Raw genomic sequence first — 15,184 nt, 5'->3', positions numbered from 1 at the left:
ATCAAAATAACTAAGAGTGTGAATTACAACCCAGTTTAGTTATTTCTGTTATTTATTTAGTTCCAGTTTGTGTGTAGATGTGTCCTAACTCTGGTCTAAAATGTATTAACTTTTGCTGGCCATTCAGTGAAATAAGTTGCTGATCTCAGCCCAGTTTTAGGGCACAGTTGTCCCCCTCACAAAAAGCAAATGGCACTGATTGTCACCTTTATTGGCAGCCTTGGCAGAGAAGTCAAGGGCTTAATGGAAATGGCAACTGACTCCTCACCCATAGAAATTGTCTGTCTGGGTTAGGGTTAAAGCACACAGACAGGACATCATGGGGAAGCTCATGCTGCTGTCTGGTATGTGATACCTCACCTGGTAAACAGGAAGTATGTCTCCCTGGCAATCAAACCAGCACCTTTTTAGCAGCACAAAATTCATTTAAAAAAAGAAAAAGATGGGATATGTTAGAAATCCAATCATCTGGAATTTTCACTGCTGTAGTAAATATGATAATGGAGAACAAGTGCTTATAGGTACAGGTTAGGGCTGATATTCAAGGTAAGAATGCAAACTGTTTACAGGATATTTACAGTTTTGCAGGATACTCTCAGAACTTCTAAGGAAATAATGCTGCTTGGAAAATTAGCATCTGTACAATTTTGTTGTATCATTATAGATTCCTGTTTATGCTATCATAATGGTAAAGGACACAATCAACTTGAAGTCTGCTCTGTTTTTTCTTAAAAATGGGTTCAAGTAGTTTATGGTTCAACACCTGTCCAGGAGGCCATCTGCCAATTTTGGGGACTTTTATAATCAAGTTTTCCTACTTATTAAAATGTCTTTCTCCCTGCTTTGGTTGGGTGAAAGACTCACACAAACAGAGAAAATTACTGGCTAAGCAGGGATAGAGTGAACCTGAATACACTCAAAATGCTGTCCAGTGCAAGCAAACTGAAAAAAGTGTTTTGTTCTCTAATGTAGTTAATTTATTACAATCCTAGATATTACTCGTAGAAATAGTAGGTTCAAATGAGTGTGTTGATTGGCCACTTAGAGAAAAAAAGTCTTTATAAAATAATTTAGTCCCAATCAGTCAGAAGCACGGCTTGAGTACTGACCCAAATTCAGCTGTAATATTGCACGCTGAGAGTTGCATACTATATGGAGAGGCAAATGTTTATTTCCTCACTTTTTTTTATTGTTCTTTTCTCATTCTCTAACCCAACAGCTCTCTCCCAAGGTCTGGTCCACAGTTAAAATACTGGACTGCACTGGCTTTTGGGGACATTACAGTTCTGCTCTCTGCTAGATTTCAAGTCTGATGATCCTTAGGATCTGGCAGGACTGCATATATAATACTATGTGCTAAATATGTTACCTAAAACAATTCTCTACTCACAATGTAGTCTCTTCAGTTACAAGAATTTCAGTTAGTCTGGTTTAAATGTTGTTCAGTCAGGAACTGAAGGAGGAAAAGTAAAAACCCTTCATTTCAGGATCTTTCTGAGCAGACATGGTCTTATCTAATAATAACACTGAACATGTGTTTTTTTCCCTAGGCAGGATTTCTGTTGTAACAGCCTAATGGCTTTTTTCTTCCTTCAGAGTAAATATATCCCCAGGAAAGAGCAATAAGAACTTAGACTGTAGGGAGCCTGATGAACATTAGTAAGTTAGGACCCTGAAATTATGATGAATTTTTTCTTGTCAATTTAGGGAGTTTTGAAATTAATTTTTTTAACTTTAAAAATGCTTCTATTTTGCATGTTTCCTGAAGTTTAGGGTGCATATATTTATGGGTTCCCTTTTTTCCCCCTCACCTTTTAACATGTAGATTTATGAGGAATCAAAGATGAACTTGGAGCAGGAGAGGCCTTTTGTCTGCAGTGCCCCAGGCTGCTCACAGGTGAGTGGAGTCAGCGGCAATATTAACGGAGTCCTCAGCGCTAGCTCTGACTTGTATAATGCCTCCTGATATATTAACACACGCCTAATAATGATGTTTTCCAAAACCTTCTCTTTTTCCACAAAGATATTATTAGAGAATAATGAAAGCAAAGAAACAGCTATTCACGTGTGTGTCGCTAAATGTTTTTTCAAGCCTTTCTTGCCCCCCAAAATATTTTAAGCAACACTGCACACTCCTTTAATTGTTCAAGTGGTAAACAGCACAGGAAGGGAACGTAGTGGCTTAGTATGGTTATAGCTCTTGTAATATTTGCCCTTGCTTCTTACACATTTGTATAAACCAGTAAGTTTTATTTGTGTGTGTATTTATTGCCATTTCCATGGCTAATGCTTATTATCTTATAGGACATCTTCATATTAAATATGCTTCATTTAAAATGCAATTCATAGCCAAATTCTGACCCATGTTGTACACATGCGATTCCAGCTGACTTGAATGGCAGCCCTACCTATGCATCTGAGGACATAATCTGGCTCGTAACATTACATGTTTGATCTTTTCCTCATTATAAGTGAATTGATAGGCATTTTACCCACTAAGAACTGAGTTTAGAATTCAGTGTTTCTTCAACACAATTGGTAATTGATAACAACGTCATTAATCCTTAAAGCAATTTTGGAACTTCCATCCCTTGCATTCCCCATACTAGCTTAGTCTAGTGACTAGAGTACACAACTAGGAGTAATAAGATATGGGCTTCCTTTCAGGTGCTATCATAGACCTGCTGTGTGACCTTGGGTAAGTCATTTTACTTCCCCTACCTCAGTTTCCCTGTCTGTAAAGGAGGATAATACTGCCCTACTTTGCTGAGGGTGTTGAGTCTTCAGTCCTTAATGTTTGTAAAACCCTTTGTGCTCTTCTGATGTGAGCTATAGAAGTGCAGAGTATGTTATTATTAGAGTTTTAGATGCTGGTAATTTTATCCACAGCTGCAGTAGAAATGTGGAAATCTTGAATTCATGTGTTGGCATGTAACTTACTCCACCATTTAAGTTAATAAGAGTCTTATTAATGACTTCTGTTGATTTGTGGATCAGTCCCTAAATGAGGAGTGTGTGCATTTGTAGTTCTAAGTCTGTGTGTACGCAGCTGAGCCTTCACTAGAAGCCCTACCTCCAAGAGATTAGTTTTAAAATATCTCCAAGCTCTTTAGTAAAATTTAATTTAATCTTTTTAAGTGTCTGGGCCAAGTTCACAGGAAGCATTAGCGGACTGACCTTTCATTGAAATCAATGGAATTGAGCCCACTTATGGCAATGGTCAATTTGGCTTCCACTGCCACTGGACAGTGAAAGAAGAAGGAAATCAAATAGTCTATTTATTGTTTATTTAATGAAAAAAATCTTTTATGTTCACCTTTAAATTATAGTGCATCTTCTGTTTAGTATAAAATATCAGTTGCATACCATAGTATTGCAAACTAGTTAAGAGGTTTAGGGGCTTCCTTCTCCATCAACCAGTTCATCAATTCGAAGAATGAGTTACCATTGTTCTCACAGAAAAGACGCAAGTCTGGATTAAAGCAATGGCTTCTTCCCCCAACCTCACCAGGCCTTCTTTAGGCCCTGCTGATTTGCACAGTGAAGACAGAAGCATAGCATTCCATGGTGGAGAATTCATTTCAACAATGTGTTTCTGCTCACAACATTAGCGTGGAGAGTCTTTCCCACATTCCATTTGTTCTCAATGTAAATTTTTAGTGCTTTTACTTCTTCCAGATGAGTAAACACTGAACCAGGATTTCACAGTGAGGAAAAGGACTTAACCCCCCTCCCCTTTCTTGGACCGTTATATATATATATAGATATAGATATCTGTTTATAACATACCATAGCCACGAGCAGAGGTACTTAGTCTGGGTTGGCACTGAATCATCTCCATTTTACTACTGCCAATTTCTGTCTGTCTTCTAGGGACCTGCTGCTTTAAATGCTGCTCTTTACAAAGCTATCCAGACATATCTTAGCCACCTTTGCTACTCTTTGACTAGCCCTGTTAAAGCAAAGAATTACCATAACTAGTAGCAAAAATATTAAATTTGTCCAATATGTGCAAAAATGTTTTTCCAGATTCTTTCACTTACATGTTGACCTTGGATTATTTAATCCACAGGCTGCCCCAATTTTCTGCTCTCTGCCTAGTAAGGTCATGTCCGCTTGCTCTTTCACTTTTATAAGTTTTTTAGCAGGCACCATTTAGACCACAATGTACCCAGATTTTTTTTTATAATTATTAAATGTTTGCTCAAGTTTTTTTTGTTTTATTATTATTATTTAAAGAAACAGTTGACATTTATAATTCTGTTATCAGGATTATAAGTGTAAATATACCCATTAGTATATTGTGTAAGGTTTCTTACAACACATAGTCCTTCCCTCTTGTCCTCTGGGCAAAGAAAAGGAAATTAGTTTAATATATCTTCCTGGTTATAAATACCCAGTAGAAATCAAGTACCACTGTATAGTGGCTGGAATAAATCAGGTCTGATTAGAACCAAGTTGATCTGTTGCAGACATGAATCTTATGGAAACAAAAATGCACGATACCTGGGCACCTTTGGGTAGGGGAAGGCTGGCTGTTTTGATTATCTTTTTTTATTTTCTTAAGCATGGATAAGCTGGCAGCATGGGTAACCAATCTGAATTTTGCTACTGGGGTGTATTTTGGGTATATGACTAGATAGGTCATCTGCATTTTAACCCTTTTACTTGGGTGTTGTCCAGGAGATCACTACAGCAAATTTGCTCTCACACATAAAGTACAAAGATAGTTCTTACTTATGCTTACTTGCATTTTAGAATTGTTTTTGGCTGTTCCTTTGTCATTTGGATGGCTGGATGAATTTTTTTTTTAAATCCTGTCCATTGCCAAAAATTTATTAGAGAACTAAATACTTCTTTCTTCCTCTCTCTGTGTTTGCCTGACAGCGTTTTCCAACAGAGGATCATCTGATGATTCACAGGCACAAACACGAAATGACTTTGAAGTTTCCTTCAATAAAAACAGATAACATATTATCAGGTAAGAAGACATGGAATGTAAGAGACAAGCGAGGTACTTATTTTGATGTTGATATTGTGACTCCTACTGGAAGGCTATTGCCAAAATACCCCCAAGAGGTTAATTTCAAAAGTATTCCAATCAAATAACAAGTAGAGATGGAACAAAATTATGTGGTACACCTCTGGACAAGGTGGTAACTGGTATTTGTTTGACTTGTTTGAGGATTGGTATAAGAGAGAGGGAGCGTGAGAGAGAGCTTGTTGAACCTTAGCCACATTGGTTTTGCCTATATTATATATCAGGTCAATGGGCTAAAAGGCTGCTCCAGTGCTGCCTCCATTTATAAACATTCTAGTGAAATATACACACTTAAGAGTGGCTTTACAGAAGTCTGCAACAAAAAGGTTACTGAAGTACATCTGTGAAGTTCCTCCAGGAGTCACTATTTTAATTTATGACAAGCTCACCTCAGCACCTGTTTTATGCCACTTATAATAGTCACCTTTTAAAGACACTGACATACTTCAATAGCTATAAATCAGCCAGTTGAAAAAAGCTAAAACAGTGACAATAGCTAAAGTGCCCCTTGGGATAAAAACATTACTAGGTACAGGATTATCCTCCCATTCCCGTAGTCTTGAGCTGGTTCTGAAGTTTTCACACAGGGGTGTGTATGTTCATGACCATACATACACTGGTGGCTTGCTAGCATTGCATGTTGATTGTAGTTTCTGCTTCCTTCCCTTTTGCTTCCCCCTTTATCATTTTTATAGGGTATATTTTGAAGACATTAAGCATATTCCTAAGAGTATATCCATAGAACCTTTAAAAACTTTGTTTTTTTTACCATTTTAAGATTCCAAAATATAAATATAAAAATAAAATGTGCTAAATGATGATGCCCAGTTAGGGTTTATACACTTTATTTGACATATTAACTACTCATGGAGACAGATTTTCTAAAGTGGGCTCCTTCTGAGTAAGTTGTACTCAGTTGTGCTAAAAACAGAAGCACATCTGTTGCCTGCATAAATTCCATCCAGATATGTTCATTGTAGGTACATCAATGTGACAATTGAATGGATATGCAACAGTCCCAGATTTTTTTTTTTGTGGATTCAGGAATCCCCATTTTAAACTGTAACTCTGAGTTATGTGTGCGCTTAAGAAAACTTCAAAAAACAAACAAGCAGAAAAAATCCCTAGTAGTGGAAGAGGACTTTGGAAACAATGGTGGGGCAAGTCTCTAAAGAGTTCTTCACATATTCTTCTTACATATTTTCTGTAGTGTAAATTATTTATCTATTAGTCTACTCCACTGGATTTTTCACAGTGAATCCATAAAAAATTATTTAGCAGAGGTACTTCTGTAATCATGCTGCACTGAGGAGTAAAAGTGTTCACAGGTCCTCATATGCTCATTTCTACTGCTGTGATGAAGTGGTCTGGAGCTTGTCCATTGGACTGTATTAGGGGAGACATGGCAAAGATGGGTCAAGGACTTGCTATATGTTTTTCCTTACAGTTATGCTTGTTTTAGTCATCAGTATTATGTTTCTTTGGTTTTGCGCTTACAGGAAGATGCATGTTTCAAAAGGAGGGGGCAAACAATTTTAAGAGATTAGCTTTAGGCCAGCCAATTCATATTGATCATAATTTTTAGGGCATCACTTCCTCATTCTCAGTGGGTGAACTAAGTGCTGTAACCAGGTGCCTTGCCAAAATGCCACAGGTGTGCACCATATGAGTAGGTGAAAATGTATTTGTAAGAGGTAGAATGAAATAATGCATTTATCCCAAGATGCTCCTGTGAGTTACTAATAATTTTCAAGATATTTAACCAAATTAAAAGACTATTAAAAAAAGCAAACATTGACCTGGGCCTTTGAGCATGAACTAGATGGTGAGCACTCCGCTACAATGTTGATAGGTGCAGTATAAGAATCCAAGCAGATGGTGATTATACATATACATTGTGGGACATATATAAATGAACTAGGATCTTTGTCAGAGGTAATTTGTTCTCTTTCTCATACCACTCAGCTTATATATTTCAGTACATCTCCATCTGTATTAGAAATAGTCAGCAACTGCTTGCAAACATTTCATTTGGGTGTATATGGTTTTTTGTTTTTGTTTTGTTTTTTAAAATCATGCCTTTGGTACTTAACAATTCAAGGTTGACAAACGCCAAAATTAAATGTTGTCTTCCCCTGCCCTGGAAAATAACATTTAGGGTAAAAATTTCAAGTCAGGACATGCAAAAATGCACAACACACTGAAAAGTAGGACATACAAAAATGCATATCCGCTTGCTGTGCCCATAGAATTAGAGCAAGGTGGGAAACTGTTTTCTCATCCCACAAAAGTTTTCAAGATTTTGAAAAACTTTCCTGTCTTAAAGGGTGAGGAAAAGTTGAAACCTTGAACATTTTTTTGTGAACCAAAATTCTGAAAAAATTTCAGTGCAGGTCAATTGAAACATTGCGTGTTGATAATTTCAAAATGTTTTGTTTGGATTTTGACTTTATATTTTTAAAACTAAGATTAGCTTAAATTTCTAAACAAAAAGTCTTTGCAAACTGGAAAACTGGAATTTTTCATTGACAATTTCAAGACTTTTTTTCAAAAATTTTTGAGTCGAAAAATTTGTCGAAACTGACCCTTTCCTATGAAAAGTTTGTTTCAACAAATTTGCATTTTCTCAAAAAAAAAAACCCCCAAAAAAACCGTTTTTTAAAATTCTCTTTTTGCAGGTGGTGGTGTCCTTTGGCAGTGGAACTGCTTGAAGTGCACTGTACTGGTGTGTGTACACTCCCAGTGCAATGCAGAGTTCAGCTTTGTGAGAGCTGCCTGTATGGCAACTGGGGAAGGCTGGAGTGAGAGGAAGGGCTAGAAGAACTTCCAACGTACACGTTCCCTGGTCTTTACCTCCTTTCTCCAGTCAACTTAGAAGGTTCACACTAGGGCCATAGACTCTGCTCCAGCCATCAGGAGTAGCCTGAGTGGAGTGGCTCTATTACTACTCAAGAGCCTTTGGAGCATGATTCCTCCACTCGTTTCCTTGGGCTGATCTCTGAGGGAAGATACATGGCAGATTACTGGGGACTAGATTTGCATCCAGACCAGTAACTGTGTGCACAAGGCCCATGGTTACTCACCTTACATGTGGAAGTACAGAGCTTTATGAGCCCAATGGACATGTGATCATACTTGAGGGACTTGCTCTTGTGTGTTAAAAAATGTCCTGGTATTGGTGAAAAAGGGAAAGTGTAGGGATGTGCGCACACAAAGAGAGCAATATGCATATGTGTGTGTTATCCCAACCAAGAGATCATCTGGGTATTTCTGTGGGCAAGTCACCCTGCCTATAAGTTAAGAGGGTTTTTATAAAATCCTTTTTGCAATCCTCATTTCAGAAGGGCTGATAGTTTTCCCACTCTTTGGGAGACACTGAGAAGTAGTCGTTTCTTCACACAGCACAACCCCGGGGGAAATTTAAATTCCTTAAAGTTAAAGATGTTTTATACTTGGATTTCATAAAGAAAAAATGAAATGATATATGAGAGGAGGAGACAGGCCTTCCCTTTAGACATTTGTCTTGTCTTCCCTTTTTTTTGGCAAAGTTGTTCCTATCATCAATACCCTTCAAAGAATTGAGGCTGCAATTGCCCTATAGCAAAGCCAGGTGTAGTATTTTCAATGCTAGCCAGGAGTTAGACTTTTCCATTGTCTCCCAATACGACATATACAAAATCCTTACAAAAGAGCAATCTTTTAATATTGAATCTTTTATTTATATATTGGCTCCCTCCAATATATATATATATATATATATATTTTAAAAAAGACAGCAAAAATGAGCTGTTCAGGAATTTTTCAACAAGATATTTTTTTTTGTCGGAAAATGCAGATTCAGTTTTGAATAAATTTTCTCAGGTCTAGGACGATTTTAGCCTGTGTGATGGGCAGCCCCTCAAGTTTCAGTACTAGTCCTATTACTCTGACTTTGTTATCATTTCGTGAAAGTAAAACATGGGTAAATATATAACTTTAGTGCTGCTCCACAGCTGAACAAGCCAAATTCCAGTTATTAATGCACAGCAGACTAAACAATTTTTTAGAAAGATGAAGCATCAAGTTACAGCCTTTGGCTTTGTGCTGTCCAATATCTACATTATGGATGAATAACATTTGCAATAGTTTAGTGGTCAATATAAACTTTAAAAAGCTGGAGTTCTGTAAAAAAACTTTTTTTTTATGGTCATCATTTGGTTTTGCAGTTTGTTTCCGAATGAGCATCATGCTGTAATATTTTCATTCATGTCTTGCTAGATGAAATCCTAGGAGCCAGTTCTGGGGTTGCAAAACACATTCTGGTAGACAATTCAAATAAATGCTCAGTAGAGCAAGCTAACAATGCATTTCCTCCTAGCACTGGGCTTACTGGGGCTGCTGTTTCAAAGGCAGTCCATTCAGGTTGATCCTCCTTTTTTGGGGGGCACAGCTCTGGCAGTTTCAAAACATAGTGAATACATAATAGATTTTCTTTTTTACTTTGGTTAAGACCTCAGTTTTCCTATTACTTCACACCATATATTTTAAATAAGTCTAGAGAATCCAAGGGCCAAATTTTCAAGTGCTAAGTGCACACAGTTGTAGCAAGGGTTTTCAAAAGAATTTCAAAAGAATTCAGCTCCCATTTATGAAATCAAAGAAGGGCCACATTTTCAAAAGTGGTCAGCACCCAACTCTCGTTCAATGTACTGAATTCTACTTTAAATTTTTTTTAAAAAGTCTGGCTATTTAATTTGGTTCTGAAATGGGAGCTGAGTTCTTGAAAATCAGCCCAAAAAAGTGGGTACTGAGCTCTCTTGAAAATCTGTCTGCTCGTGTACAATAGGTTGACTCATAATCTTTGCTCGATTAGACAGCTGGACCTTGCCTTTGGTTGTATTATCCTCAAATTTGAGGTTTATATTTTACTTAAAATTGATGTCACTCTTAGCCTTTCTGGCAGTAACTATGTGACTTTTGAACACCAGGTAGGACTTCCTAAGTATTCTTCTCATCCTATGTCTAAATTTGATTACCTTTAAGTCCAAGACCTAGGTTGTGAACATTCACTAAAGCAGCGATGAGGTCAGTGGGACTACATTTGTGAGTAACTGCTTGTCAGTGTAAGGGTTTCACAGCCTAGTTCTTAGGTAACCCCCTTCGCATGCACAGTTTCTGTGGACCTCTGCCTTGCTGGCTTCTTCTGGTTACAGAAGTACCACAGTGTTCTGGGGAAGTCTGTTCTTGAGGTATGTCTGGTTTAACTGACACCCAGGAGGACTATGAAACTTTGTGAAAAATCTTGATCTCATGAGGTTGCCAGCCTGGTTTCTAGACCACAAAATTCCATACAAGAGCAGGTCCTCAGCTGGCATAGATTGTCATAGACCTATTGAAGCCAGTGGGCTCATGACAGTTTATATCAACTGAGGAACTGCCCCCAATAATTGGATAATTATTCAAAACATCTTCCAGAGGGGCAGACCCTGTCACCCATATTCACACCGAGTAATACCTTTCTCCATTTATTGCCCTGGGGCTACTATTGGAGTAGATGTACCACTCAACCCGTGTAAGGATGGCAGAATCTGGCCTTCACTTTTTTGAGATTACTGGTACTTCATCACTACTGATCACGTCTATGCTTTTGACATGATGCAATACTTTGTCTCAGTCTCTTATTCTCCAAATAGATGCTGATGATCCATCCTTAGAGGTTTTTAAGGCCCGGCCTGACAAAGCCCTGGCTGGGATGATTTAGTTGGTGTTGGTTCTGCTTTGAGCAGGGGGTTGGACTAGATGACCTCCTTCCAACCCTGATATTCTATGATTCTTTGATGCCGCTCTTACTCAGTGTCTACTTGCTGTATTCAGCTGGGTGTGCCTTGAAAATGCTTTGCTGTCAATGCTGAAATCCCTGGCCTAATGAAACAGATTGAAATAATGCCTAACTTCTTGACCAGTCATGTACCTTAATGAAACATGCCCAGATCTTAGCTGTACCCATTCTCTTCAGCCTCCTTTTTCTAGGTTCAGGTATAGGTAGCTCTGTAAAAGAGGGCAATTAGTATTTTTTGTCTGTTTGTTTATTTTAATTTTATTTCTGTATTTATTTATTGCTATTAGCCTGAGTCTGTCACTGTGTGACAGAGGCCGACCTGTAAGCCCACATTAATTCTAGATTATGGCTATTTATGAGATTTGCCAAAAAACATGATTGACTTATTTCTGAAACCCTGCTTTCTGGTGCTGATTTGATTGTAATGAAACCTACTTTATCTAATATGAATATATCCTGGAATAAACTAAGAAAACATTTTATATATTTACTACAGATTCTAAATTGAATATCTCCTTAATGTTGAGGAAGGTTTGGCATTCCTCAGCTTGTGTTACATAACAAAGTAAATTGCCTTTTTCAGTAATTAGAGTTATTGTTCATCCCTTTGGATATAAAACCTGCTCCTCCTGCCTTTTAGAGCGCTTCCAGGAGGAGTGCCAGATTCATGCTTGTGTAACTCCACTGAGTTCAGTGTGATTACACTAATACTTTGGTTTGATCCTGAAGCATTGGGTGTCCTCAACTCCCATTGATGTCAGCAGCTCAGAGTGACCATATTTCCCAAAGGAAAATGGGACACCACATGGGGCTAGTCTGAGGGCCCCCCCACATCCTTGCATGGGCCCTGCCTCCCCATCCCTGCGTGGGGCTGGTGTCACAGCTCGTTCAAGACCTGCCTGTCTCCCCGCGCGGAGCTGGCATCTCTGCACCACATCCCCTGAATGTTTCTCTGCACCCCACTTTTGGCAAAAGTAGGCATTTTTCCTGTTTGCTCTTGCCAACTGATTGAATTGGCAAGGGCAAAAGGAAATGCTCACTTTTGCCAAAAAAGTTGGGGTGGCCAGGACAGTGCTTATAAAAGGGAATGACCCAGCCAAAATGGGATGTATGGTCACCCTAAACTGTCTCTTTATATCAAGATTTCAAAGATGATGATTTGAGAGTGTCATGTTGCAGACTCTGGTGGTTGTTAGATAATAATATAGTAGCTATCAGTGAAAACTAATATATGCACACACATTCACAAAGACTGTTTTTCTTTCCTTTTTCATGTGTATGTTGATTTTTTTTTAGCATAGAAGCTAAAACTGTATGAAGGTCTGAATCTTGGCCCATTGCGTGCTGGGCAGATTAGTGAGAGTGACACTTGTTTTCATCCTTTATGGGCTGAATTTTAAACAATATGGGAGTTGACAATGACCAAGTATGGTAGCAGGTTACTGTATGAATGTGGGTCAAAAAATACAAAGGAAATAAGTAGTAGTTTGAGCTGGATTGGGAATCATGCAGGGAGAGAAAAAGGGATTTTTTTTTGCTATTTGGATTTAACAAATATGAATTTCCCCCTAGTTGTTTATCCCCTTTTGAGTTGGAATGGATGGTACCAGTGATATTTACTGATTTGCGACATTTCTGTAGATAGACCTGGTATTTTATAAACCATGCCAATTTTCTGTTAATATGGTACTGTAGTTATAGTGTCATTTGTCTTATGAGGAAGCAGACAGACAGGTTAAAGATCTGCCCCAGACCACAGACGGAGGTTGTGTCAGAGCTGACTTAGAATTGGGAGTTCTTGGTTCCCAGTTTTGCACTCAGCAAACTAGACTATCCCTTGCTGCTAAGGATTATTCTAGATCAGAGGTTCTCAAACTGAGGAATAAAGAAAAGGAGTACTTGTGGCACCTTAGAGACTAACAAATTTATTTGAGCATAAGCTTTCATAAGCTACAGCTCACTTCATTGCTGCATCCGGTGAAGTGAGCTGTAGCTCACGAAAGCTTATGCTCAAATAAATTTGTTAGTCTCTAATGTGCTACAAGTACTCCTTCTCTTTTTGCGAATACAGACTAACATGGCTGCTACTCTGAAAACTGAGGAATCTAATCTTGGAGGGCGGGGTGAGAAGCTGCTGGCAACAGTGCTGACTTCAGAGTTGGGTGCCCGGCCAGCAGCCCCACTTTCCAGCCACCCGGCTCTGAAGGCAGAGTGAAGAGTGGCGGCTGGTGGCCAGGGGCCCAGCCCTGAAGGCAGCACTGCCGCCAGCAGCAGTGCAGAAGTAAGGATGGTACGGTATGGTATTGCCTGTGTACTTAAATGGCTCTGTTTGAATCAATGTATTACTGTTTTTTAATGTTTAGTGAGAGTTGCATTTTTTTATCGGTATATGTACTTGCATGGAAGGAGAGAGGTGTGTAAACTACTAGAGACACAAAGAAGGGGAGACCGATGCTCTAGAGGAATCAGAAACCTGTGGTCAGTGCTGTCACTGGAGGTGAAGCTTCCAGGACGCTTTACAGTTGCTTATCAAAAAAAAAAAAAAAAGCTCAGGATCTTGAAAAGAAGCCTGAAGGCTTTTTCCATTCTGCTTACTTTCTTGAGCCCCTTCTGGGTATAACATTAAAGAGAAACCAGTCCCTCTCTTAATTATTCTGGCAAGAGATGGGGGAGAACGGCTTCAGGAGTTGGGAATATTTAAATGAATTTGATCATAAATCTTTCAGCATTTTAAATGAATAACAAGAAATGTTGACACTTTCTCCATGTTTTCTTGGTGTGGTCAATGTCTCAAAAATCTTTTCATAATGTTTCTGGTATGATTTCAACCTCTCCCTCAAAAAAATAAATCTGGAATCAACTTACTCAATAGTACTTCTCTGCGTTACTGCAACTTTACTGTGTGTTCCACAGGACAAAAATATTCATGCTTGAGCCAATTTTCAGATAGTTCAGGCACAGAATTGCATAGCTAATCTGTGCACTCACTCCCTGCAGCGAAACACACACATTGAGTCTGCATGGACGCACGTCTAATGAACTCTTTGCACACTGTTATTGGAGCTTTATGCACAAATTCAGTGGTGATTTGTGCAAATTAGGGGTACACATTTGTCCATCTATACTGACAGGGAATCTGGCCCTTAAAATATTTCTTAAATCTAGCTGACTGACAGCTGCTACAAATAAAGTGCTGCACGCTTTGTAAAACACTCTTGGCCAAACTCTAGCCCTGCACCTCACATACCATGTCAAAACTCAGTGGCTTTATTTTGTTTTTAATTCTGGGAGATTGCTGGGGGAGGGAAAGGAGCAGGTAGATATTTGTGCATCTGCTGGGAAAGAGATGTTCTCTCAAAACGTGTATTCTACTTATCCTTGTTTTACTGCAAAACATCCATTGTAGATCCTTTTGATATCTGTTCTCAGACCAGACTCCTACACCAACCCGATTCCTGAAGAACTGTGAGGAAGTGGGCCTCTTCAATGATATTGACTGTTCCTTAGAACACGAGTTTAGAAAGGCACAAGAAGAAGAGAACAATAAAAGGGTATGTTTTAGTGCAATGGACTCTTTCCCTCTTCCAACCCCCTAAGTGTTTATGGATGTTGTGTGAAAGCAGGTAGACCTCCATTACCTGGTAGACCCTTTTTTGGTTGGAAACTAGGTGGCACTATAGATTGTGACATGTTTTTCTAACCATTGTAATCATTGATAAAAATGTATAACCAAGCTTAAATTTCCCTAAGTGTCTTAGCCATACTTAAGTAAACCTATGCAAACCACTTGCCTCTTGAGGGAGAGACTTGGTAAAATCGAATGTTCTGACAAATAGGATTTCACACTTGATTCCTTTCACTTGCTAAAAGATGTTTTTGGGGGATGTGGGGAGGAAGTAGAAGAATGGAATCAGCATAGAAACATCTCTGATCTGATTTCAGCTCTTGTTAAGTATCCCCCCATGTTACCTCTAGATTTAGTTTTCATCACTGCTAATTTTATCTGATATAGATTGTATTTTCAGTAAAATATTCAAACTTAAGGGGGAAAAATCTTACTAATAGGGCAATAATTCTCAAACTTTAGCAACCCAAGGACCCCCATTTTGATTTAAAAATTTTTGGGGACCCCCAGCTCAGCCCTAGGATCCACCCTTGCCTCACCTCTTCCCACCCCCTGCTCACTCCATCCCTGCTCCCTCCTTCGCTCGCTCCCCCCAACCCTCACTTACTTTCACCAGGCTGGGGTAGGGGGTTGGGATGCACGGTGCGGGCTCTGGGAGGGAGTTTGGGTGCAGGAGGGGGTAAGGGGTGCACGTTCTGGG

The 15,184-nt window shown here is 38.9% G+C and overlaps 1 protein-coding gene across 2 annotated transcripts in view; it reads left to right on the top strand.

Moving 5' to 3' along the window:
- Window positions 1–15,184, top strand: part of CREB5 (cAMP responsive element binding protein 5) — a 355,582-nt gene that overhangs the window by 54,125 nt on the left and 286,273 nt on the right. For both annotated transcript variants that reach the window (XM_073333614.1, XM_073333612.1), the window contains exons 2-4: window positions 1,826–1,897; window positions 4,888–4,981; window positions 14,289–14,410. In XM_073333614.1, the coding sequence (XP_073189715.1) occupies window positions 1,844–1,897; window positions 4,888–4,981; window positions 14,289–14,410 (270 nt within the window). In that variant the 5' untranslated portion in view covers window positions 1,826–1,843. The remainder of the gene's footprint in view (window positions 1–1,825; window positions 1,898–4,887; window positions 4,982–14,288; window positions 14,411–15,184) is intronic.

This window comes from Lepidochelys kempii, chromosome 2, assembly GCF_965140285.1.
Source record: "Lepidochelys kempii isolate rLepKem1 chromosome 2, rLepKem1.hap1, whole genome shotgun sequence".
Taxonomy (NCBI): domain Eukaryota; kingdom Metazoa; phylum Chordata; order Testudines; family Cheloniidae; genus Lepidochelys; species Lepidochelys kempii.
The sequence above is the reverse complement of the archived record's forward strand: the minus strand, read 5'-3'. Positions and strand labels throughout refer to the sequence as shown.